This window comes from Oreochromis aureus, linkage group 19 (genome assembly GCF_013358895.1).
Source record: "Oreochromis aureus strain Israel breed Guangdong linkage group 19, ZZ_aureus, whole genome shotgun sequence".
NCBI lineage: Eukaryota > Metazoa > Chordata > Actinopteri > Cichliformes > Cichlidae > Oreochromis > Oreochromis aureus.
The window spans coordinates 8545957-8570831 of NC_052960.1; the positions used below are offsets into that span (position 1 = coordinate 8545957).

General features: G+C 39.2%; 3 protein-coding genes across 6 annotated transcripts; 2 read left to right on the plus strand and 1 right to left on the minus strand.

Moving 5' to 3' along the window:
• Window positions 1-367: 367 nt before the first annotated feature.
• gmfb (glia maturation factor, beta) lies at window positions 368-12058 on the minus strand. Its single transcript, XM_031733451.2, has 7 exons — window positions 11909-12058; window positions 6942-7038; window positions 6267-6316; window positions 5996-6045; window positions 5752-5834; window positions 5568-5641; window positions 368-3736 (listed from the first exon to the last, which is right to left on the minus strand). Exons 1-7 carry the CDS (start codon window positions 12032-12034, stop codon window positions 3665-3667), a joined length of 552 nt encoding a protein of 183 aa, XP_031589311.2. The 5' UTR covers window positions 12035-12058; the 3' UTR covers window positions 368-3664.
• On the plus strand, window positions 11826-19008 carry lgals3a (lectin, galactoside binding soluble 3a). 3 transcript variants are annotated; one of them, XM_031733448.2, is made up of 6 exons: window positions 11826-11961; window positions 14520-14537; window positions 14631-15344; window positions 16324-16412; window positions 16841-16997; window positions 17857-19008. In XM_031733448.2, the coding sequence occupies exons 1-6, from the start codon at window positions 11959-11961 to the stop codon at window positions 18010-18012; spliced, it is 1137 nt and encodes a 378-aa protein (XP_031589308.1). In that variant the 5' UTR covers window positions 11826-11958; the 3' UTR covers window positions 18013-19008. The 3 variants fall into 3 exon arrangements, with proteins under 3 accessions (XP_031589308.1, XP_039458839.1, XP_031589309.1); XM_031733449.2 differs by lacking the exon at window positions 11826-11961 and adding an exon at window positions 13740-14159; XM_039602905.1 differs by lacking the exons at window positions 16324-16412; window positions 16841-16997; window positions 17857-19008 and adding an exon at window positions 15655-16155.
• Window positions 19009-20247: 1239 nt separating this feature from the next.
• Window positions 20248-24039, plus strand: LOC116315228 (synaptojanin 2 binding protein). Of its 2 annotated transcripts, none has more exons than XM_031733461.1 (4): window positions 20248-20442; window positions 20976-21112; window positions 21294-21389; window positions 22274-24039. In XM_031733461.1, exons 1-4 carry the CDS (start codon window positions 20379-20381, stop codon window positions 22403-22405), a joined length of 429 nt encoding a protein of 142 aa, XP_031589321.1. In that variant the 5' UTR covers window positions 20248-20378; the 3' UTR covers window positions 22406-24039. The 2 variants fall into 2 exon arrangements, with proteins under 2 accessions (XP_031589321.1, XP_039459583.1); XM_039603649.1 differs by lacking the exon at window positions 20248-20442 and adding an exon at window positions 20456-20813.
• Window positions 24040-24875: the final 836 nt, after the last annotated feature.

Consider the following 24875-nt stretch of genomic DNA (forward strand, 5'->3'; position numbering starts at 1 on the left):
CAGGGTGCGTTACCGCCACCTACTGGACCATTTAGTTATCTGAACTCACTTTTAACATGCATCAGCGCCATCTCCTGGATTTTTTTTCTGACCTTTGGTGCTTTCTTTACCTCCTGCAGTCTCACAGTTTCAGGAATAGTGTCCATTGTGTGGTTTTCTATCCAGGTATGCTTTTACTGCATTGGTAGTGTGTTTATGATCATTGCTAAAAAAATGAAATCAGGGCCAATCAGATGTTGTCCAGATCGTATTACATGATGGATCAAATTCTGATGGCACTTTTCTGTGATCAGACACCAAGACCATCTCTAATGAGGCTCATGTGACCATTTCAGTTTGAAAGCAGCAGTCTCCGGGAACACATGGGTAAACATCACTGTCATTTTATTTGGACAACAGGACAAGACACTTTTATAAAGTATGGGAAAATACAAATATCTCAAGTTTCACTGATGCCACGAGGCAGCTGGTTATGACAGATGTTTCAGGTGGTTGTTTTAGTAAAAAGGAAAGAAAATAGAATAGGCATTTAATCAGAGGACACCGAGCGCTGACAACACAATTGCAGGTTAAAGTAAAAAAAACAAAAAAAACCACGAGAGGCCAAAAACTATATGCGTTCACCACATAAAGATAAAAAGCTGTTAGAGATCCACAGGACATAACCAGATACATGGCTCAAAACCAAAGGGGGCTCTTAGTTAACTGGACTTTACATTAGGGAGACTGAGTTTGATACACAATGAATGGACAGTTTCTTATACATCCCATTTAAAATACTAACAGCAGAGGCTTTCTTTTAGAGAAATTAATGTCAGTTTGGACACACTTCAGATATCACACCTGACAACTGTGATGCAAACCTTTTCTAGCGTTCATGTGCAAATAAACGATGTCAGACACTTTGTGCAGCTGTTCAGAAAGCATCAGGAAGCCTTCTGTAAGGCTTACTTACTTTAAAGCATACACTTCTTCTACAGTAGCTCTCCACATTTTAGAGGTCTTTAGAATTTAGAAAGATAAATATATTCACATCTAACCCAGTACATTGCACATTTCAAGGTTGAGCTGAATTGCATTGAATAAACAGTGTTAATTTCAAGCTGTGCATATTCCTGAATTTACAGACTTTCTGAAGGGTTTTTCAGGTCATATAAAGGTCATTTAATCTAGTGGATTTGTGTTTTTCTGCTATTAGTAGACATTAAAACAAGTGATTACACTTATGTCCCCTTTGCTCCTGTTGGATAAAACCCTGCCCTTACGAATGATCCACGTGGAGCAGTTTGATTGTGTGAAAACATCTTTGAGCCAGATCTCTGGGAGAGTTTCCGTTGTTTATGAGGGCAAAGACGCCATCAGGGAAAAACAGGTTTTGGCCTTGCAGCATGGCCTTGGTTTGGTAGCCTTAGCAATGTAATATCACACACTATCTGGTGAATTTCTGGGCTTTAATTCAGCAACATAATTCAGGGTAAAAGTGGACATTTGTAGTACTATAAAAAAAAAAAGAAGTCTGCTACTCGGGTCACTTACTACTGAGGTTACTCCTGTTTTATCACAATAAAACCAGTCTGTATTATCTGCAATACATGCATAGTACATTCTTATACAGCTTTAACTATCTGGGGCTGGTCATGCTGCTACTAATCCTTTGGGTAGTGTGCTGCACTGGCTTAAATGCTGACAATATTCAGCAGGGAACCAAAAGTCAGGAAAAAATGCTGTCCCTTTGGGGCATGAAAAGCCAAATACATCCGTTTGTAAAGTGTTTGAGCTGTGTGCTCCAGCACGATGTATTTTAAAAATGCTCAAAGCTAAGAAAAATTAGGTAAACAAAAACAACAGACTGAGCTGAGGATATTAGACATTGGCACAAAAATGAGCTGCTGGCACATTCAATACATAAATATCAGTATCTGCCTTTCAAAAAAAAGCTACACTGGTCAAATCCTGCGTCTGCATGGAGAATGTAAATCGGCCAGATGCTGTCATTTACCTGCCAATTCTGGCACATCTGGCGTTTGGAGAAATCGCAGCCATCATTCTCAAGGCTGCGACAACCATGAAGCAATCCACGTGGCTTTACATACGGATTTAAGCACGACATTCATAAACACCAATAACAGTAAGAGCTATAATGCACGATAGGAGCTAACAATCACCCTAAAGACACAGTAACCCATTTAAACAGAGTCGCCCAGTAGATTAAAATGAGGGCGGGAACTACCACCCTGTGTAATGCAGTGTAATCGTCACTGTCATGGTCGCTAGAGACAGAGGTTTTTGTGTGTAACTGTTCACATCTGGAATGTTTCAGTGGAAAATATTGTTTTCCTGGAGTGTTGGATTCTTGTAATAAACATGCAGGTCAAACGCATTACCCACAATTCATACTGTTTTTTTTCTCTCCTCTAAACAGAGATAAAAAAAAAAAAAACTGATGACAGACTATCAGGGTTACATCTGCAGCTAAATAAGCACCACTCAAGGGCTTCTGCCAGCTTGTTCTTGTGCACAGGAGAAGGTGCAACGCATATCATATAGATAGATAGATGTATTAGTGTTACTGTAAATTATAACTGAAATGCCCTTGACTAACGGAGAGACGAAGTAAAACAAAACACAGAATTGTAGCTATGATTGTTCCGAGGTTCTGGCAGGAAGTTTGTCTTTCACAATAAAAGAAAACAAATGAATATAAAGTATATGTTTAACTAACCCTAGGGACACCAGAAATAACTAAATATTTAAAAAAAGACTCCCACAGATTATTAAAATCTAATGAACATAAAGGGGTAAAACTTAGGAGGTTCTGAGTGTAAACATCTAGAAGAAACAAAGTGTTATTAAAAAGTGTTTGAATTCTTTTGAATTGTAGAAATGGTCAATTTCTGCACTTGAAGAGCAATAAGAACATTAATTCTAGGGGCTGCCCCCCCCCCCAAACAAAGACTTTCTTAGTCGAGTAGAAGTTGCAATTACATGTTTGTCTTATTAATTTAGGTATTTAAATGTGTATTTTAGGAGGTAGGGCTGAGAAAAAAAAGTGATCGCACAGTAATAACACTTATCCTTTATCTCAAAGTAATCCCACCCTTTAGATTTCCTGTTCATAATATGCAACTATCAGCCAAAAAGCTCAGGGAGTAGCTGTGTAAACAATAGTATCTGGCACAAATAACTGAGTGTCAGCACTTCCTGTGGACTAAGTAATTCCCCCCCCCCTTTGCAATCAATCTACCAATTAATCATGATTTGGGTCTTCGGTTGACTAATGGGGGCAGCCCTCGTTAATTCAAAACAGACACATAAGAGGAATATGGAGAGATTGTATGGAGACAATAACAGACCTGCTTCAAACAGTATGGTCAGCTTTAGGCTGCCAGATCGGTGAGGTTTAGTAAGTGCCAGAAATGTTGGCAGTCACAGAGAACCATTTAAACTCTTGTAATTGTGTGCACCTTCTGGCATCTTATGAGTTGTAATGTGTGTTAAACGCCACCGAGCGGGCCTAAAACAGAGGACTGCAAACACTATTTAAATCAGGTCTGATGCAGGGAGGAGGGAAAGGTTAACTGTGGTGTGTTGTCTCCAAGAGATGTCACGAGTTGTGCAATCGGGATTCTCCTCGTATCCCAGACCCCTGGAGGAGGTGATGGGTTTAGCGGAAGAACCCAAGTTTCTCTCTAAGCCATTCCTCTGTCAGGTCCTCTGTGTTTCTGATCTCAAACACCTTAAAAAGAAAAGAAAAGGAAGGACTTTATCACTTTCTCACACAGTTGTGGAGGAGTTTTCACCCATTTTTCTTTACAACATTGCTTCAGTTTATTGAGGTTTGCAGGTACGAGTTTATGCACAGCTCTCTTAAACCCCCACCCCACATTTCCCTGCATTTCAATCTAGTTAAGGTCTGATCTTTGACTGGGTTGATTCTTTTCTTTTTCAGCCATTCTGTTGTAGATTTGCTGCTGATGTTGGGATCGCTGTCCTGTTGCATGACCCAGTTTGGGCTAAGCTTTAGCTGTTGGACAGATGGCCTCACATTTGACTCTAGAATACTTTGGCATGCAAAGGAGTTCACCGTGCAGACCCACTGACTGAAAGGTGCCCAAATCATCACCCCTCCACTGCCATGCTAACAGCTGGTACAAGGTGTTTGTGTGTCTTTCTGTCTAAAGGATATTGTTCCAGATGTCTTCTGATTTCTTTAGATCCTGCTTTGCAGTCCTAAGTTGTCCTGCCATGTTCTTTTTAGAGAGCAAATGTTTTCTCCTGGTAGCCCTTCCAAACAAGCCATACTTTTCCAGTCTTTTTATAATTGTACTTTGATGAACATTTGAAATGCATACTGAGGCCTCTATGGTCTGAGATGTAGCTCTTAATTTATTTGCAATTTTTCTTAGCATCGCATGCTCTGACCAGATTTGCTGCTATCAGTTAATCGATGATTAGCAGCACCTGGCTGCCACTTACTCTGTGTGTAGGGGAGTACTTAGTTTTTCACAGGGCAACACAGACCCTGTGAAACTGTCTTTTTCATATGACTACATTACATGGCACATGTTACATGGCAATCTACACAGCAGTTCTTGACATATTTCGGTTTGGACCACAGTGGTGGGCTGCACTGCCCGTCGATGGATCCATGCAGTTAGCACAACTGATAGAAGTAATTCAAATTTACACCACCAGTTTACATTTTAAACACTAATGTGGCAAATACAAGAATATAAGAGCTGCACCAAATGCACCCAGTACTACTGGCCATGAAAAAAATATTCCAAATCTGGACAAAAAATATTCTCAACTACTTCCTCCTTTAGTTGATTTTTTAAATATAGTGTTTTAAGCATATCTAAAAATTTACAAGGTCTCAAAGTCACATGGATTTTTATACATTTAATTTGTGTTATTTCTTTTTGAGCCCTCATAATTTCATAGGTACAGGAAATAGCCACATTACATTTAGAGTGGACTATATCATAGTTTCAGGATCAACACTTCACCAGTTTAATGTCAGCGAAGTGAAGTAGCAAACATTGACCCTTCATGTTTGATCTGTTTCCTGATAATTCACTGGAGGATCTCACTGGAGGTCCTGAAAAGGTTTTTAAAATCCTTACAATGTGAGCACGCTGAAGCACCTGGATCACAGACAGGATCAGCTGATGGTCTCTTTGGAATATGTTGCTTATGACTTTGGGGGGGGGGTCATCAAATTGCTGTGATACTGCAGTGTGATGGGATTATAAAGACAAAATATGGACACACCCCGCTGTACTATGAGGGAGTGTAACTCTGAAAATATTCAAAGCATGAAGGCAACATTTTGCACATTTTGACTAAATTAAAAAGACTTGAGTAATAAAAAGAAAAACTGTATCATAGAAGTCAAGTCAATTTATATATAAGCACATTTAGAAACAACAGGGATTGACCTAAGTGCTATACAACTAAATTGAATAAATCTGAACAGGAAAAATACAGAAAAATAGAAAACAAATAAGACACAAAAACAAAAGGAAAAATATCAAAACTCAGTCTTATTTAAAACCTTCACTAACCTTGGTCAGTTCGACAGTCTGCACCAGCTTGTTTTTGCTTCCTGCGTACATCATCTGCTGCTCTGGTCTGCAACCTGCCAAACACAAAAACAGCAACTTTGACAAAAGTTTAGCAAACAGTAGTTGCCTAAGTGTTGCTCTAAGTGTACGTATATTTAAAAAATAATCTGAGAGACGTTCATACCCACGGGGCTGGAGAAGATGAAGCAGAGGGGATAAGACACGCGGCCGTCATCATGTTCGTACTTATAACTGTAGACGATAAATGTTCCTGGTGCTAAGGACTGAAACTAACCAACATAGATAGATCACATGTAAGACAAACCCACTGCCTGACCGTTCCATGTGACACACAGGCTGTTTACAACGATTACAATTCATTCCATGCTGATAAAATATTGTTAAAATAAGATCAATTCAAAGGATATCTTGGCTGTCTCTCTGGCAGTTCGTCCTTTAGATCATCAGGAGAAATATCCTAAAACCAAACATGAACAGTTCAGTTGACATTATCAAGAAAAGAAATCATCCACTAACATCCAGCAGCTGGCAGGCTGTCAGGTCAGAGCTTAATGAGTTCACCATCACTTCTTTCAAACCATACACTGCTATCTAATTAAAAATTTACATTTAAATTTTAAAACTGATTTTTTAAATACTGTTGCATGTATTTGAAAGATAGAGTAATATCAAGCTCACCTTATGCTCTTCCTCCAGAATAACCAGCTGCTTGTCTTTATCAATCTTCACTGAATGGTACAACAAGAATATAAAAACTGCATTGAAACAGTCACATTTTACAAGCAGTTGTTTAGTGCTTCAAAAATGATGATGATCAAGGGGGGAAAAATCAATATTTTGGGCTGCAAAGCTCTAAAACGTGACCCTGAGTCTGAGTCCATGTCGTGCAAACAAACAGCTAATCCCATTTGACATTTTGATCCAGAGATGGAGGAAGATAAAGATTAAGCTCAGGTTTGATACACACAGCCTGCTGCATTTGGAGGCAACTCATTCTTTCCTGCATACAGAACAGCAGCTACCTTATAGTTGTATCTAATCCCAGAAACATTTTCTTTTGGGCTATATTTATAACATTTGACTTTAACTGCAACAAACCGCAGAGAATTTTACAATCCATATCAAACCTCAGAATGCTTACAATTACATTGTAACCACTGCTGACTGAACTGCTGTCTATCTTGGCGAGGACACTCTTTTTTTAATCTCAAGAGTCATTCAAGTTACCAATCTAGAAGCTCTACGAGTATTAAAAGCTCCCTTGTGGAAAACAAATAACGAATTTCAAGTTACTCCGATTTTTACTCAGATTAAAAATTCAGGAGAGACACTGACTCACAGTCAGTGACTTACTGATGATCGCTGCATTGTTGGTCTCCTTCCGGAAACGAAACTCCCTCAGCTTTTTAACCAGATCTTCATCCACTTCACACACTACCAGTGATTCACTCTGATCCGGCGTGGGGAGAAAAACATTGGAAACAAATAAATGAATTTCAAATTCATTAACAGTTTAATATACAAGTCACTCGACACACAAATTAAACTGTATATTACTTCTTTGGGGTTTGATGCAAAGTTAAACGAAAGTTTACCTATTTATTTTGGAGAAGGTAGTTTTCATTTGGATTAGACTACATTAGTGCGCAAATGTCTCGAGTCCCCCATCATTCCTTTATATTTTGCTTCCAAGCATTCAGACTTTCTTGTATTTTTTAAACTGGTCTTGAGAAATAGCTCTTCTACTTTTGAATGATTTCAGAGGAATCTTTATTTTTTATTTTGTATGATAAGCAGTTGACATATTAACCACTCAAGCATTTAAAAGGGCACCTATGAAGGAATTACAGTCAACTTAGCAAAGAACTATCATATATCTACAGCTGGTGAATGGTATTTTAAAGAAACATGAAAAGAATCCACCAAAGACCTGTAACACAAGACCAGAGATATGCATCTGGCCCTTCACCTGAATCCTCATACTTTTCACTGAATGCTGATCAGCAATGGCCTGAGTGGAAGGGTGACTGTCAAGAAACCATTTTTAACAAGAACAAAGGTTGAAGTATGCAAAATTACACAAGAACTGGAATGAAAATCAGAGGCAAAGGGTCTTAAGAAGTGATGAACCCAAATGTAGCATTTTGATTCAAAACTCTGTCAATACAATTTGCAGAGGAGGTCAGATACAACAGTGAGTGAGGAATCTGTAACATGTGGTGGAGACTCTGTCACAGTTTGGAGCTACGGTGTTGGTGATGTTGTCAAAAGTGTTAGACTGGCAGATTTTGATCCTGCCATCGAGAAATCAACTGATATGCAACAGCTCCATTTTTTAATATGACAATGATCCCAAAGGAACTGTCATGAATTGGCCTCCCTAGACCTCAGACCTCAACATTACTGAAGCAGTGTGGGATCATCATGGCAGAGAACAGAAGAAAAGGCAGGCACATTCCAAAGAAGAGCTTTGAATAACTTTCAATAAGCCTGGAGAACTATTCCTGAAAATTACTTAAAGAAATCACAAGAAAGCTTGACTAAAAGAGTTCAGACTGAAGAATAAAGGCAGTATTAGGTATTGATTATAAGTTCATTAGAATTGTACAAACTCTGTTTTTGCCTTACATACAGTAATTCCATTCATGTTTGCACATTTCAATAAACTGCTGCACCCATTTCACAAAACATAAAGATATGAGGGGGGCAGCCTAAAGTACTGTAAAGTACTGCGCATGACAAATATTCTAGCAGCGCCACGGTAAAGTCAGAACATTCATACATGTTTGACCTTTTCCTGATGTTAGGTAGATGGTTTTATATAGTCAATGATACTGTGGCTCAACAGTTCCAGACTGCTGGGGGATTCCCATGATGCATTTAGTATTTCTTCTTCCGTCACCTTTTCACTCACTATGTGTTAATACACCTCTCTGCATTGAATCATTAGTTATTATTAATCTCTGGCTCTCTCCCACAGCATGTCTTTATCCTGTCTTCCTTTTCTCACCCCAACCGGTCGCAGCAGATGGCCCCGCCCCTCCCTGAGCCTGGTTCTGCTGGAGGTTTCTTCCTATTAAAAGGGAGTTTTTCCTTCCCACTGTCACCAAAGTGCTTCTTATAGGTGCTCATATGATTTTTGGGGTTTTACCTGTTGTATTATTGTAGGGTCTAACTTATAATACAAAGCGCCTTGAGGCGACTGTTGTTGTGATTTGGTGCTGTATAAATAAAATTGAATTGACTAGAATAATGAAGTGGAAAACAGAAAACACCACTATTACTGCATTGATGTGATATTAGTAACAAACCCCTGTTGCAGTAGTAGATATAAAGAGCATCTTTAACACTGTGACATTCAAGAAGAAAATGAAATCAGCCGAAATTTTACATTCATCCTAATCTACTGCTATATGTGTTATTTTTAATTAATATTTGCAGACAGCTTATCTGTAAGAAAGACAGCTGGAGAGGCACAGATTGTGGCTTTAAGTGGTTTTCATGCAATTTACTACTTTGCCATAGCAGCTATATCCTGAATTAGTAAGCCAGGGTGAAAAAAAAAGAACAAAAAAAAACAAAACACCAATGCTGGTGCAATTTTTTGTTTTATGTAAATATTTCTGTCATGTTTACAGTTCCAACCTCAAAACGGAAACTCCATGTTTTGGATTTAAAAGATTTGTACTTTAAGCTACGGGTGTTGCCAATTTGTGAGGAGCTTCACGTCTTCTTGACCTCTGCTTAACTTTGCTGTGTCTTTGTGAGATACGTTGTCCTGTCTTTGTGTACAGTAGTGTAATAGAGAAAGAAAGGAAATGCACCTAAACAAATTATATGTAACTTATGAATTAAACAGAGGCTTTTTAAGAACACCAAATAATCAGTATGTCTCTTTCTGCAAAAGTCCAATATGACCCACAGGATTTCATCCAAAAAATTAATTAATTAATTAACTTAAAAAAAAGTCAATGCACCAGCCTGAACAGGATTTCATTGCTCTGAACCTCTGTCACGTCCACACACAACATTACATAACACCATCATAAAGACATAAACTCTCCACGAGTCTCTTCAGACTCTCTGAAATCTATAATTACACCTTGGAGAACAGATGGCTGGTGGGAGTCAGGATTTCACTGAGCTCAAGGAAAGATCTTCATAGATTAAGAGGAGGCTGGAGTGTCTGTGGCTGCTGGGACTCTTTAAAAACAGGATGCATGGGGAAGGGATTAGGGACAGCCAGGACAATGAAAGCTGGGGATGGCCAAAAGGTTACTTCTGGTTCAAATTCCTCCAGTCAGTGACAGCTAGCTCATGAGTTTGGCTGCCAATTCAACCAGGAAATGAGAGCCAGTTAACTTAAACCACCAGTTAATAATGGACCCGGTTTGTTTATGCAGTAAATCAGTAACACTGCTCTAATGAAGATAGCTGAGCTGCCGTGACACGCAGCAAAAGACCCAGAGGGAAACGAGATTGATCTTGACAAACAGCCGAGCTAACGTTAAGGCAGCTCCCAAAACCCAGACGTGTTGAAGCACATCAATGCAGACTGCTGCATCAAGCCACCCGCACCCAGCTGCAGGAAGTGCAACAGCTTCGCCTTCAAAATATAAACACGCACAAACTTGCCCAGCAGGTCCCGTAATAACCCCTTTTCACTAACCTCATAATAAATAAGGTCTTATTTTCTTCATTTAAACGCCTAAACTACAAATAAATTCTTGACAATTTAAAACAAAAACCAATGAAACATCACTTCTACACCTCATGAACTTAAACTACTCTTTTTTGCCTTTTCTATTGTTATTATTAAATATACTGCAATGTTCTCCTGAATTATAGACAGGCTGCTCTAAAATTTCTTTGGAAAGCTTTCAGTTGATTAAGTTAACTGGGACGAGGGAGAGAGGGAGAGAGAGAGACAATATTTCTCCCATATTGGCTTCCCTTGATTGGCTCCCTGTTAAATCCAGAATTCACTCTCAAACTACTTATTTACTTGTGGCTCCCAAAGTTTCTTAAAGTAGAATGGGAGGCAAACCCTTTGGCTTTCAGGTCCCTCTTCTTTGGAACCAGCTCTCAATTTGGAATCAGCAGACAGACATCCTCTCCACTTTTAAGATTAGACTCTAAACTTTCCTTTTTTATAAAGCATATATGTAGGGCTGGATCAGGTGACCCTGAGTCCTGGTTTAGTTAGGCTGCTGGGGGATGCACTGAGTATTTCTTATTCATTCACCTCTTTTCACTCTCTCTGTTTATCCACCACTTTGCATTTAATCATTAGTTATTATTAATCTCAGGCTCTCTTCCACAGCTTGTCTTTTGCCCTGTCTCCTTCCCCTCATCCCAAATGATCATGTCAGAGAGCTGGCCCTTCTTTAACTTGGTTTCACTGGAGGTTTCTTATTGTTAAAAGGGAGCTTTTCGTTCTCACTGTCACCAAGTGTTTAGGTTTCCTTCTAATATTGAAAAGTCACTAAAATATAAAGTCCCTTGGACTAATGTTTGTTACTGTTATTGTTTTTAATCAGTGGTATATTGAAGAAAGTTAATTTTAGCACTCAATGATTAAATATTAAGACTACGTGTCTTAAAATGTCATAATTTAGTGGAGAGCAGCACCACAGTGAAAAAGTAAAAAGCACAAAATAATCTCCTTCCAAACTGCATTCAGATGTTGTCTGAAACTAGAAAGACAAAGTGTGAATTCAGGGGAAAAGGTGTGCCTGAAAAAAGGAAATGTCATTAAAATATTTAAAAAACAAAAGATGCATATCTGTTAGAGGGCTAAACTTGTAGAGTAACTGTAATAAGGACCTCGTGTTGTGTTATTTACAGCGTAATTCTATTAGTTTTAAAGGTAAAAGAGAGGTATTATTTGGTTTTGCCCTGGTTTATTTTTTATTCGTAATATTTAGTCCCAAAATCTAGTTTTAAAAGTGTTGACATTTAGAATATGCAGTACATTAAGGTTCATCTCACCTTTTCGGTCACTTGTGGCATTTATTTATTCGTTTAGATCAAGAAATGCTAACAATGACCCAAATTAAAATATATTTTATATATATTTTATGTTAAATCACAGCGTTTGGCATTTATATTTTATTTTGAAATTCATGGCAGGAAACTTCGTCACTTCTGCTATGGCTGACTTGACAGGGTGGAACTAATGCTATGCTAGCAGGCTAAAGCTAGCCAATCTGCGACCTTACTTTTTCCTCAATAAACTCCGCATCTGCCAACAGCACACGATTAAAACGCAACGACGAAGCTCACAGCAGCTCATTTGCAAAGAAAACCGAGTAACTTACCATTGTTGTGGAGTTAAAAATTTCCCCCGGAGCTGCAGCGGCTGTTCTGAATGGTAGGGACGCTTTCAGTGTTTTTTCGTTTTTTTTCCCCTCACAACATCTTGTGACTGGTTTGACCAATCCCATACAGGCGCCCCCTCCTTGAAAAGTTTCCTGTAAATCTGCGCTCAATCAAATTTAGCTTTTAAATTTGAGTTTGAAATCCAGCGTCCTACTTTAAAATCACTGCTAAGTAATTTTTTAACGACTCATACTCTATATTACTATTTAATAACAGTTTATACTTCGACTTATTGATTCCCACATTTCCAGGAAACCTTACAAATTTAGGGCCACCTAAGAAATAAAATGCTGCTTGGACATCAATAGTGTTTCAATGTAGTTAACTCAATATGACCTCAACTGAGAAATGATTACTTATGCTTTTAGATTATTTTATTTACATACTTGGAATGCATTATTAGAACCTTCAGTGGAGTATTTCACTAAACTGATTTAGTAATTATTTTAAAGACAAAGTGAGATTACTTATTTTTAAAAAAATTATGTTAAGACAGGACAAACAATGTTTGGAGGAATAAAAGTGAGACTTTCAAACCTAAGAATACTAAACCAATTATCAAGCATGGTGGTGGTAGCATCATGCTATGAAGCTGTTTTGCTGCCAGTTTACCAATACTGGTACTAAGTAAATAGTATAAAGACTATCAGTCTAAGAAACAATAGCAAGAAGGTTTGATACAGAAATGTAGGGGATCATATATCCCAACAGTTGTGCTCACCTGTGATTAAAAAGAGAAGTGTTCTGTAGTTTTATAGAGGGTGGTTGGAAATATTTCCTTTATAGTAGCAAACAACAAGTCTGACTCTTTGTTTTAAAGGATTACCACCAAATAACTAAAATAACCCTCTGTATTAAACTGTGTAGGTCTATGGCCACACTTCAGAACAATATTAATCAAGTAAAAACTATTTCCTTTTATGTCTACAGGCTCAGCCTCTTCACAGAATAATATAATTAATCAAATTATACTAATTAACTATTATTAATTTATTGTATTTTAATGTTTTATGGAATATTTGTAATTATTTTTAATCAAAGCTATGTACCAGAGTCCACACAGTTTCTACTAAAGCATAACTTTTTTTTTTTGTGTGTGCTAACATTGCCTTGTTTTGCGTTGTGCGCATATATACTAGAGATTCCGGTAGAGAAATTGAGACATGATTTCAAAATAAAAGTGATCTCTGGGTTAACCAGCGCATTTACATTAGTCCAATATTAATGATATAATCGTGAAATAAATAACAATAGAGAAATAAAAATGAAAAATAACTGTTATGTAACAGATAACAGAAATATTTGAATATTACAGATAGTAACTATAATCACATTTAAAATTAATATTTAAAAAGATGTGTACAGCCATTACAAGTAAACGCACTGTTCAACAGACTAATTTTAAAATTAAAACCAGACTGACGTCTTCTGTGGAAACAGAAAACCGTAATTTTGATTGACAGTAAAAATGATATTTTGTAATATTTGTATTTCTGTAATGTTATGTTTTTTATGATTTTAATATGATTGATAACGTGTTGGTTAATGTTAAACTAGCGTTCGCCTTAAGATTGCTTTTGTTTTGAAATCGGGTGTCAGTTTCTCTTGCCGTAAAACTCAGTATATACACACAACGCAAAACAATGTGTGTGCTGGTTTGACTGTGCTCGAAAGCGACCATTTCTTACCGTAATTCCTAGAATACATACACATAACACAACTGACGACATTTGTCCCCTACCCTTTAGACTAGTTTTCCTCTGACTCTCACTCCCAACTTTAGAAGGCAAACCTGACGCACCTTAACAGGCTGACACGTAGTTTTAAAGTTCGGTCTGCAATCGTGTTTAGTTAGGGTTAGTTTATTGATTTGTTTCAGGTATGTGTGGTCGTGATGTTGAGGGGTTAGGGAGTAAACTGTACCAGCGAGAGCCCTTACAGAGATAGAAGGCGACCGGCTGTCTGTGTGTTTTCCAACCGGAACGCGCCCACCCTTCACAATACGTCATCAGTGAAGCGCGTGTGCGTGCCTCCTTTTCAAGAGTTGTAGTTGTGAAAGCAGATAAATCGTTAGCTTCTACTTGTGTACCTCGGCAGGCTAACTTAGCGAGCTAACTGGTTCCGACAGCTGGAAAAATCCTCGCTGCTACCCGCCGTCTTTCTTTGGAGAGGAGTCCATCTTCTGGCGAGGTAGCATGAAAATCTAGCTTTCAGCAGTTTTTTTCCCTCAGGCACCATGAAGCTAAAAATAAACAAACGAGCCAGCGTTAACTAACAGTTAGCTGCAGTCAGCTAGCTCGCTAGCCAACTCTAATCTAATTTATGACAGTTTTTGTGACTGTCTGCCCTGATTTGTAGTCTGTGTAACATCTGTATGTCTTGTCTTATTAATCTTTCATTGAGGTTGAGTTTTGTGAGAAAGGTTTTTGAGGATGGAAATATTGAGTGTGTTGTTACTCAGAGCCTTTGTGTGCCACCACTGTTTGACAACTTGTTATTGTCAGTTGTTATAACTACCTAATAAAGCTTGTGTCTCTTGTTTTGTTGTAGATCATGGATGATTTCTCGGTGAGTTCAAACAAATGCACATTTTATTTTTATTATGTTCAATTAGCTTATAGTTTATTGTACAAGTCACTTTCTTTTACTCTTATTTTATAGCTAGCAGATGCCTTAGGAGATGATACTACAAGCCAGGCTAAGAAAATAGGCAACACCAACCCATCTGCCCCCACTAGCAATCCTGCACCTCCTTCAAACCCAGGATGGCCTAGTTCAGCTCCTGGAGCCCCCACCCAGCCCTCTGCTCCCCTTGACTACCACGGTGGATCATCTGGCCCAGGGGCACCAGGGCAGTTTCCCTTCCCTTCAGGTCCTGGAGCACCAGGGCAATACCCTGGGCCTCCTTCAGCACCTGGTGGGTTCCCCCCTGGTCCTGGGATACCTGGACAATATCCACCTGCACCAGGAGCTCCAGGTCAGTTTCCCTCTGGCCCTGGAGCTCCTGGGCAGTACCCTGGGCAGTATCCGCCAGAAGGAGCTCCAGGACAGATACCTGGAGGCGCTGCTCCTTACCCAATGGGACCATTTCCTTCTGGCCCTGGAGCTCCCCCTGGCCCTTATCCAAGTGTGCCTTTCCCAGGTGGCCAGCCAGGAGGCAATGGCATGTATGGGCCAGGCGGTCCAGGTGCATTCCCACCTGCAGCTGGACCTGGTGCTTTCCCTGCATTCCCCAGCGGAGGCTTTCCCCCGATACCACCCGGTTCTTGGGGACCACCAGCAGGTGGAGGCTTCCCAGCTGCCCCTGGTCCTTTTGGTCCTGGTCCGGGGCCTATGGGTCCATATGGTGGGCCAGCTGCCCCAGGAGGGACACTGGTGAGTACTGGTACTTTCATGCAATATTGCTTGCTGCATTTTCCTGCTTGTGTCCTTCTCTGGTGTGCAGTGGAGCATCTGGTGTGAAATTCTTTCAGAGTAACATAATCCTGTAAGTGGTGGATCGAGGAAGTTAGTCTTATTTCTTTGCTGCTGAAGGAGGGTTAATTTATTTATTTATGTTTTTCAATAACGGCGGAGTTGGGATGATTCTTCTGTCTCTTTGGCTCTGCTGGGGTGCTAAACAAATATGAAACAGAATAATAAAGTATTCAGAAGTAGTTCTGAAAAATGTATTCTTGTCTTTCAGCCCAGATATAGGCCACCGTATTAAGCAATGAGCAATGAACTCAGCTTTTCAGTTGGACAAGGACGTCACTTCCAGAATCAACATATGGTTTGATTAGTGCCAAAGACTCAGTATATACATAATATTCAGCTAAATTGCTTAATGTATTGTCTTAATTAAGTGCAATATGATATAATTTACACTTTTATTTGACTCATGTTTACGGCATCATGACGCTTTTTATGATCTCTAATAAAATTATGATTTGATCAAAACACACTTGTAAGTTGTTTCCATGATAATAATAAATGGTATTTCTTTTTGTTTTCTGTTACTTTGCTCAGCTGTTGTAAAAATGTAGTGAATGTACTTTTCTGTCATTGCCATGACCAGTCACTGCTACTTGTGTAATAGTGCTGGAATAACTGAAGGACATAATGACTCACTTGGGTGTTGCTGTAGGAATGTGGGCAGGGTCAAAGTTTTGAATAGTGCTTAAATAAAATTCTCTATTATACGTCATTAGGCATGCTGCTGTGCTTTTCCAATTTAAGACTCAGTGATCAGATTTTTTATATGTGCATATTTTTCTTGGAAATCATAGAATTGCATTGTGACAGATAAACTGAATATTTACACTGAGAACAGTACATATATTGTCATGGTTTAAAATGGAAGTATTTCTTGCAGATGGTGCCGTACGATCTCCCCCTTCATGCTGGAATAATGCCGCGACTTTTAATCACAATAATAGGGGAGCCTCTTCCCTGTGCAGACAGGTACAGTAATCATCCAGCATCTGTGCCTGCTAATCGCAATCCAAAACCTGATGCCTTCAACTCATACTTGCATAATAAAGGGGACCTAGTATACTTATTTTCAGCTCCAAATGTTTATTCTTGGACACTTCTAGAGTAGAATAGTTCAAAATAATCCTTATTTGTCATATACTGAGCCTTGGTATAGGATAAATATATTTTAGCACTTTAAGCTTCTGATTGGCTGCCCCTGTTTAAACAGCAGGTTGGTGAGGCGTCTGTACCTTTATATGACCATGTTATATGAAGAGAAGTGTAATAGGTCTCCTTTAAAACCCATCTATGATTTGCATTGTGAGAATACTCTTTAAAATGTGTACCACCATATTTTGTTAAACCGATTAGCAGCAGCATTTCTTTCTGCTAATCTTTTGCTGTTTTTTTTGCAGGTTCAATGTTGACTTTATCAAAGGTCCAGATGTAGTCTTTCACTTCAACCCTCGTTTTAATGAGCAAACAATTGTTAGAAACTCCAACTTAGGCGGATACTGGGGGCCTGAAGAGCGGGAAGGAGGGTTTCCATTTGTTCAGGGACGGCGTTTTGAGGTAAGTTAGTATAAAATCTTTTTTTCTTTCTTTTTAAAATTAGCTGATTAAATTAGGGAGATGAAATTTAACAGAGCCCCCGAATTTAACCAAGGATTGTGTTCAGCTTACTCCAGTGTAATTTTTCCCTCATGTCAGTCTGGTTTGGGGATAAATGAGCATGTTTATGCACATTTTTATGTGTTAGAGCTCTGACTTCAGTGCAGAAGATGAGGCTTGAGGTGAGGAAGAAGAGGGTGAGGTAGAAATGATGGAGGACAGAGACATAATGAGAAGGAGATGATGAAAATATACAAGTACAAATGTTAAAAGGTCAGATATCTTTTGTAGGAGCCATTTGTGATCTTTATATTAAAAGTAACTTATTTGGCGTACTATGCATGTGGCCGCTCTTTCTTCATCCACATACATAAAATGCAAGTAGGTGGAATGGCGATGTCCATCTGGATCAATGTATTCAAGATGGTGGGGCAACATGGAGGTTTCCAAAAACCGGCATTGCTCTTGTATATTTTTAAGGCGTTAATTCTAAGTTGACAAGAACGCCTCAACTTGTTGGAAGATGTAATTACACACCAATCTGTGTATATTTATGATTACAACATTATTTTTTCTATTAAATAACATAAAAAATGACTTGCTGTAACTTTTAAGGGCAGCAAATTTTTGTGCTCTCCTCTAAATGACTGTGTAGTAAAACTTGGCTAACCAACTTAAGCTTGTATTGGTTTAACATCATTACAGTAAGTTGCATTTTGAGCTTCAGCTAACCGTTATTTAAAATATTAATGTTTGGTGGTGGTGGGGGGGGTTCTGTCAGTCTACCAGCTGATTAATTAGCACACTGGTGTCCCTACAGCTGAAGATCCTCGTGGAGGAAGACATGTTCAAAGTGGCGGTGGATGGCACCCACCTGTTGGAGTACGAGCACAGAGTCGGTGGCCTGGAGGAAGTGAACCTGCTGCGAGTGGGCGGAGACCTCGTCCTCTACAGCGCTGCCCCGAGCATGATCTGAATCCACGGCTGAAGCACACGCTGTACAGGCGCCCCGAGTCAAACTTTACCACTGTATTTGAAATCCTTTTTAAATACTTGGTCGCATTGCAAAGCGCAATCGTTGCCCACCTGGCACATTTGTCACAGAACAGCCCTGGTCTGTACGCCATAATCCTGTTCTCTCTTTTTTTTAATAGTTGCTCCAATCCAATTAATTTTTATCACATATGAGAATCTTCAGTAGTAAAAGAGTTTAAAAGCATTTAAAATGGGTATTTTTGGGAGAAAAACTAATTTATACTTAATGAAGAGATTGTAGGGTAAGAGGAAAGGCATGACAAGTCCCAAACATTTCAAATATTTTCCACTGGTATCTTGTTTTTTGTTTACATGTATGTAAATCATTCTAAGTCTCTGTAATTGCATGAAAGTGTGATGCTGAAAATCATTTCCTTTTCATCTGCTGGCCTGCAGACGTGCTGTACAGTGGAACAATAATGAGGTTTCTTAAAATGCACAGAGTAATATAAAGAGAATATGTACTCCTCCTTTCTTTGGCTGCAATCCTCCTGAGCTCTCAGGCTGGAGGGTCAAGAAAAGATTTAAAGAATTATGATTTCATGTTGAAGTCGAAACCCTGATGGTAAAAAGACACATTAAAGGCTCGTATTAAAGAAAAATTTGGAGGGATGGGGTCTCAGTTTGTTGCCAGAGCTGACACTGTTGAGGTTATAAATTAAAAGGAGCAACAAACAAGAAAAACGACTGATGGAAGAAGATTGTTCACTTCTCCTGAGCTTCTGACGTGCACTTATAATAAATACAGGTTACCCCACTTAGTTTGTCTGAATCTAAAGCCAGGGAATCGGTTCCCTTGTTACTGATGGTGTAAGTTTGCGTGTTTGACTGAATTTATATATCGTGCCCCCTGTGGTGCAAGTGCCAGATTCTGATGTTAATAGATTTGACTACAGTGATGCCACTCAGTACAAAATAAAAACATTTCAACCTTGGACACATTGCTTATTTATGCAACTCATGAGGGACTCTTGTATGTGTTGCATGTATTTATTGTGTCTTCATGGCTGTCTTTGGGCCACACATTGCAGATCATGTTTTGGTTGCTACTGGATCTATAACAGAATTTAGACCAGAAACATCCACCATTCAAGACGATTTTTTTACCTCATTTCTGAGATGAAAAACTCAAAATCACATTTGATGTTCTGCACAGCAGTAACCGCCATTTGTGTTGAACCTTAATGACGGGGTGCCTCATGCCATGGGCAGAAAGACCATCCAGGTTCACAGTTTTCTGGTATTTTCAGTGCTGCTGCATAACCCGAGTGAGCTTAAGTTTCAGGGCACAAACTGATAGACAGACGTTCTCCAGGATTTCCTGGTAGAGAGCAGAATTTTTACTTTAGTGGTCACCACAGAGATCATCTTAACCCTCCACATATCTTCCTTTACTACATTCATGAACCTTCTCTGTGGGTTTTCTGCCATATTCCATGTCCTTTGTCCAATGTGTCCACTATCCCTCCTTTTCTCCACCCACTTCTCCCTGCCTGCACTTTGTTCTTAAGCTCTCTTGTGCACCGTCCATTGCTTTGGATGGTTGGCTGCAGGTGTTTAACTCATCCACCTTCACTACCTCTATCCCTTGCAGCTTCACTGTTACACCTGTCTCCTTCTCATTCACACACACATGTATTCTGCCTTGCTTCTACTCACTTTAATTTCTCATCACACCAGCTCATCACATCCACCTCTCCAGACGCTCTTCCACTGGCCTCCTACTCTCAGTAGGGCTCACAATCTCATCTATGAACATCACAGTTCACAGAGACTGCTACCTGACTTCATCCGTCAACGTGTCCATCACCACTGCTTTGTACATCACCTTTGTTTGTGGAAATCTGCACCAGTACACTTTTCCTCCATTTTCCACTGCCTAGATATCTATACAGGTATGTCACCAACACCCTTTCCACTCTTTACATCTGATCTCACTTCCTCCTTACTAATTCTCTTCACTTCCTGATTTGCTAACTGACCTCCATCTGCCCTCCTTTCTCTTTTATGTCTTTTATTCATCAACTCCTCAAAGCACTCCTTGCACCTCCTCAGCCCATTCCCTTCACTCATTAACTCTGATATTGAGTATTTTTTAATAACTTGTCTCTGATTTGCCTCCCTGCCCTGTAATTCGAAAATTAGCCTGCAGCTCCAACTCTTGCCGTCAGGGGGCACTGCTACAGCTCTGTCTGCGCCGGTGGTGGCCAAGAAGCAAATCGAAACTCCTCAATGAGTTCACCTTCAGATTAATAGTTTGTCCCTCTTCTCTGAAGATTTATTTCACCAGGTTGACGTTTGGACACAATGAACGGCTCTCTGGACACTTCTTCCAAAGTGGAAACCATAAGGCTGAAGCGAGGACCGGCTGGTAAGGAGATAATTAGCGGGACTGTTACCAGTGGATAGCACCGCTAGCTAGCTGCGTATAACAAAAATCATCGCTGTCAGGCTGTGCTCAGTGTCCTGAAGCTAAAGGCTAATTTGCAAATAAAAGCGACCAAACCTCAGGTCGTTGAGCGCTATGGTGTGGCGTAAGTGGAGGAAGTAGATTATCGAGGCCGACTGAGCATTACCAGCTGCCTTATTTGCAAAGGAAAAGCTGATTTATGCACTTTGACCCGGTGTTAAAATCTTTAAAAGTTATCGGCCCTGTCACGCTGATGGACAGCTCGTTCATAGACACCAGTGGTTTATTTATTTTACAGACTCTTGTGTCTCGCTTACGTAACATTCTGTCAGGTTGGTCTCTCTTTTAATCTGCTCTAAGTAGCAGTGCAGCTTTGGAAGATTTCCTCTTGAACTTTGATCTACTTGGATAAATATTATTGATTGGATCAGCAGCTGCTGGTCTGGTGAACCTGAAGATTATATACTGATTACACTAATGTGTTTTCTTTTGAGGCTTGGGTTTCAATATAGTTGGGGGCTTGGACCAGCAGTATGTGTACAATGACAGTGGTATATACGTGTCTAAAATCAAAGAAGATGGAGCAGCAGGCCAGGACGGAAGACTACAGGAGGGCGACAAGATCCTCTCGGTAATAAAAGCGTCATGCTTTTGCTTTGGACTGAAAAAAAACACATTTAAAGAAACTACATGCATTCACCATGGCCTTTTCTCTTAACAGCTCACTAATAGAAAATGAAACCAAATATGTGCCGCAGCATAGGTTGAAAGTGATATTTTACTTATTTGTTTTTTAACTTTAATATTTCTAGATAAACGGAGCTGTGCTAGAAGGCCGGACACACAAAGCCGTGGTGGACCTGTTTCGGACAGCTGGGGAGGAAGTGGAGCTCCATATACAGAAAAAGGTTCGAGTCAGGAGCTACACTCTCAGACCAAAGAGACTGACTGCTTGTTATATGGTCTCAATAGCTCTGGAGTATTTTTGTGTCAAGCTTTATATGTTATTTAGACAATTTTAAAATTGTTTCTGAATTTCACTGGTAACAATAGTAGTGGTGATGTGCGACTGTCAGCAGGTTTTTATAAACAGTCTCACTGCTGCAAGCTAAGGAGGACAGAGAGGTGCAACATGCAATACAAGTCTGTAAAAGTTTATAGCTCTGCTGGAGGAATTTAAATTGCTGATTGCCCTTTAGCATCTTTTAAAGTTTCTTTAATTCAAAGTGAGAAATAAGCAATGGAAAAATAAGTCTGGTAATCCCAATACAAACAAAAAACACCAAAACATAAAGAAGAACTGCTACCAGTTAGTGCAGTCCAGTATGCCTCCAAGCGTATCAGATCCTTTCGGTTAAAACTGCTTGCTGACGGTTATGCAAATCAGTGATGTCATGAACATACCTGTAGATCACATGTGTTGAACTCCAGGCCTCGATGGCCGGTGTCCTGCAGGTTTTAGATGTGTCCTTGATCCAACACAGCTGATTTAAATGGCTAAATGACCTCCTCAACATGTCTTGAAGTTCTGCAGAGGCCTGGTAATGAGCTAATCATTTTATTCAGGTGTGTTGACCCAGGGTGAGAGCTAAAACCTGCAGGACACCGGCCCTCGAGGCCTGGAGTCCGACACCCCTGCTGTAGATAAACATCTTTAAACTGTTTCACATTCCATCAGTTGTTGAGCTTAAAATAAGTGTGCGTACGTGTATAAACAACCACAGAAGACATTTCTTTGTGACATATCCCCTCAGTGCAACTTTAATCTTTGCCTCTTTTTTATGTCTTGCAGGAATCCCACCACATGAACGGCTCCACGGGCTCCGAGTCTGAACACCAGTCTCCTGCATCTATTCTGGGATTACTGGCAGTGTTAACGGGAGCTGCCGCGATCCTCTTTTACATTTACAGGCGGCGCGCTTAGGAAGCGCCATGTCTGTACATAATTTTTAAGATCAAAAACCATTGCTAAATGCCAACTACATGAAAGAGGGAACAAAGTGTGAAAAGTAGATGTTGTTTTTGCGATTAGCAGGTGCTGGTGTCACTGATGAGGTCCCCCCACACACACATTCGTACATATTTTGTGATTAATGGTAGCTTTTTGATACCCCTCCTATGCAAAAAGCTGCTGTCTTACCACAGAGATGAGATAACTTTTATTAGGTAGCTTTACGATGGTAAGTAGAAGAAGGGTGTATACATTCCTGCTGCTGGACTGTTTCTCAGGCAGAAAAAAATGGCTGCTTGTACATGCAAAACTATTTAATCTTTGGGTAGAGTCTGACTGATTGAACCTGATAATTATAAACTGAGAGAGTGTTAGGTTCAGTCACTTGTAGGCATCTAAGCCTCCATTTTTGAATGGGGGATCTCTCTGAACTCTACCTTCATGCTTCACACACAGAGGTTTGATTTTCATTTTGAAGTGTTGCACAGAATTGTGGGAGGAGCAGCACCCGAATGTGGTGCCTATCGGGAGCTGTGGCAACTGATGAAGGCAGTTGCTGTGATTAAAGCTCATAATGGACTTTTTTTGAGTGCCTTTTTCCTGTTTGCAAAGAAACTGAGGAGATTGCGTTGCTTCATTTTGCTCTCAAAATGAAAATCAGACCCATCTGCCCTCGCTGTAGCCTGTTAAAAGACCAGAACCTATAATGAGCCAGTCGTCTCTCTTAAATGTTTAAAAATAGACATCAGATATATTATTACATTAAAAAAATACATTTTATTTATAGACTTCTGGTGACTGAAATTTATTGAAAACCTTACTCAAGCAGGAGGAAGTGGTGTATTTATTGGGGACTGTTTTCAGCTGCGGATGAATACACATTCAGTGTTCTAATGAGTATTCCAAGTACAGGAAGTTGTGTGTGGGATTAACATTACTTGGTGCAACAGAGCAGCTGGATGACAGCGTAGAGCCCTGTGGCTCACACAGCTAACCTATGAGAATATGGGTTATTGAAATCACCTAATATTTGGTTATTAGTATGTGAGACTTGTCCACAGTTTGGTAATATGAATTCAGTAGTATAAATTTGGTACCTTAGAAAAAAAACCCTTGGTCAGGTCACTCAGGGTGAACCGCTGAACTGAAATCAGGCCTTAAATAGCTCATTTCTTCAGGCTGAAACACTTGTCTGATTGCGATTTGAGGCCAGTGCGTATAAAGACACTAAACCTCCTGCTGAGCTTGAACATAGATGAACATACGAAAGAAATTTTTTGTATTTGTGTGACGGACCAAACAGCAGCTGGACACTGAAACGCAGCTAAGAAACGATTTGCTGTCAGCCTCTGTAGATGTTTTTGCGTTTCTTTTTGCACTAGCCACAATCATGCAACTCCTCCATCAAGGACCATAGTGCAAGCAAAGAAGAAGTGAATCGTGTCCATTGTGGTGGTGTGTGGTCTGTAAATTTCATGTTGCTCTGCTGAGTGAGACGGTAGGATGTACAGTTTCTCAGAGAAGGAGATGTGAAAAGTGTAATAAAATATGCAAATACTGTGTTTGTGTCATCCAGCAGGCAACTATTAAAATTCATGAAGAATTAACTGGTGTGTGTGTGTTGTGTTTTTTTTAGTTTGGGGTTGTTGTTGTTTTTGTTTTTTGTTTTTTCCGTCTTTAAGGCAAGAAATGTTTTACTTAAGTGAATAAAAACAAGATGCTAGTGAAAGATTGCACAAAATAAATAATGAATGTCAGAGAGAGAACTGCAAGTCCAGGATGTGTTTAGAATTATGAGCCATTTAATTATAAACTACAATGTTGTATTTAGTTTTGAGGGTCAAAACTGAGGTGACATTAAGCAGGTGAATTACTAATTCAAGGAGAGGTTGAGTTTTAATGTACATATATATATATCTATATATATATATATATATATATATATGTACATTTAAAGCAAATATAGCAAGTTAGTATATCTTTCATGATCATCTGCATGTGTATTAATTGTGCTATCCTATTTCATGTAATCCTCTCTGTAGATTGAAAATAGTTTGATCTGTAATTGTATTTATTTGTTCCAAACAAAGTGCCCATCCAGCCAATATACTTTATCATAAGCGGATTAATTTATTCATCCAAATTTACATCTAAGCTTTAAAATGATGGTAAATTAGGAAAGCGTGCACATCTTAAGTTTTTAATGTAGTCTAAGTAGTTTTTTTTTTCATGTTTTTTTATTTAAAGTTATTGGTTAGTGACTTTCGTTTTTTTAAAACTGAGATTTCCGAAACACGAAAACAAATAATTTCATTATTTTGACATTAAGGAGAAATTATAAATTATCTCTTTTTTTCCTTTTTATTTTTTTTGGTTGGAAATTTGGACGTTGACCAACACCGGATGTGGTCTGTTTGTTTTTCAAAGTAAAAGTGGATTTGAT

Coding starts and splice junctions, on each gene's coding strand:
- lgals3a (XM_031733448.2), top strand. Junction 16,413..16,840: donor CCTCTTCCCTGTGCAGACAG/GTACAGTAATCA, acceptor TTTTTTTTGCAG/GTTCAATGTTGACTTTATCA. Junction 16,998..17,856: donor TTCAGGGACGGCGTTTTGAG/GTAAGTTAGTAT, acceptor GTGTCCCTACAG/CTGAAGATCCTCGTGGAGGA.
- LOC116315228 (XM_039603649.1), top strand. CDS start 20,681: ATGCACTTTGACCCGGTGTTAAAATCTTTAAAAGTTATCGGCCCTGTC. Junction 20,814..20,975: donor CTTACGTAACATTCTGTCAG/GTTGGTCTCTCT, acceptor TTTTCTTTTGAG/GCTTGGGTTTCAATATAGTT. Junction 21,390..22,273: donor AGCTCCATATACAGAAAAAG/GTTCGAGTCAGG, acceptor TATGTCTTGCAG/GAATCCCACCACATGAACGG.
- gmfb (XM_031733451.2), bottom strand. CDS start 12,034: ATGGGATTGGTCAAACCAGTCACAAGATGTTGTGAGGGGAAAAAAAAC. Junction 6,317..6,941: donor CAACAATGCAGCGATCATCA/GTAAGTCACTGA, acceptor TGTACCATTCAG/TGAAGATTGATAAAGACAAG. Junction 5,835..5,995: donor CTGCCAGAGAGACAGCCAAG/ATATCCTTTGAA, acceptor AGCACCAGGAAC/ATTTATCGTCTACAGTTATA.